This window comes from Cariama cristata, unplaced genomic scaffold (genome assembly GCF_000690535.1).
Source record: "Cariama cristata isolate BGI_N322 unplaced genomic scaffold, ASM69053v1 scaffold22009, whole genome shotgun sequence".
Taxonomy (NCBI): Eukaryota; Metazoa; Chordata; class Aves; order Cariamiformes; family Cariamidae; genus Cariama; species Cariama cristata.
The window spans coordinates 3,391-4,124 of NW_009634330.1; the positions used below are offsets into that span (position 1 = coordinate 3,391).

The 734-nt window shown below is 60.5% G+C and overlaps 1 protein-coding gene across 1 annotated transcript in view; it reads right to left on the minus strand.

Annotated features, from left to right (window-relative positions):
- The window catches only part of CTSE (cathepsin E), a 4,351-nt gene that overhangs the window by 2,584 nt on the left and 1,033 nt on the right, over nucleotides 1-734 (minus strand). Inside the window, exon 3 of the mRNA XM_009707113.1 lies at nucleotides 20-134. Within this exon, the coding sequence (XP_009705415.1) occupies nucleotides 20-134 (115 nt within the window). The remainder of the gene's footprint in view (nucleotides 1-19; nucleotides 135-734) is intronic.

A 734-nucleotide genomic window follows, 5' to 3' on the forward strand; every position in this document is an offset into this window, starting at 1 on the left:
GGGAGCCCCTACTCTCGACAGGCTTTGCTGACGCAGTAAACGGACGGCACCCAGAGGTTGGAGGAGCCCGTGTCGAATACCACGGTGAAGTTCTGGGGGGGAGTCCCAATGGAGATCTGCCCAAAATACTCCATCTGACAAAGAGCGGAGCAGAGGCCCCCATTAGCCATCGGCACGCCAAGAAATGCCGGTGCCGGGGAGCCTGTGCTGGGGTGTCTGCATAGGACTGATGGGGTTTGGTGCGGGGGATGGCTGGCACCGGGGCAGCGTTTGACCTGTCACAGCCACATCGTGCCAGATGAAATAAAGGAGCCAAATATTTAAAGAACAACAAGGCAAGCCGAGAACAAAAGGCAGGAGAGTGGATGCGGGTGCCATCCTCTTCCCCCTGGATTCAGGCGGGATTCAGCGGGAAAGCCGGGCTCCGAGGGGACCCTCATCACCGGGATGCAGACAGTGGCAGGGGCTTTGGGGACAGGACCTTCACGCTGCTGGGGAATGGGATGAGCCTGGGGAACGCCCTGCACCTCTGGGTCCGAGTCCTTTGTGGTGGGGGTCTTCTCTGACGGGTGTGATACGTGTTAGTTTTGGAGGAAATCTGTCTCCCCGCTGTGTGCCCGAGAGCACTGCGGGCTCGGGGAGTGCCGCAGGCAGGAGAGGGCTCGCAGCGCCGGCCATGAATGCGCTCCCTTGTCCCCTCTCATCATCACATTCCCGGGAACAAAGGACCAGGC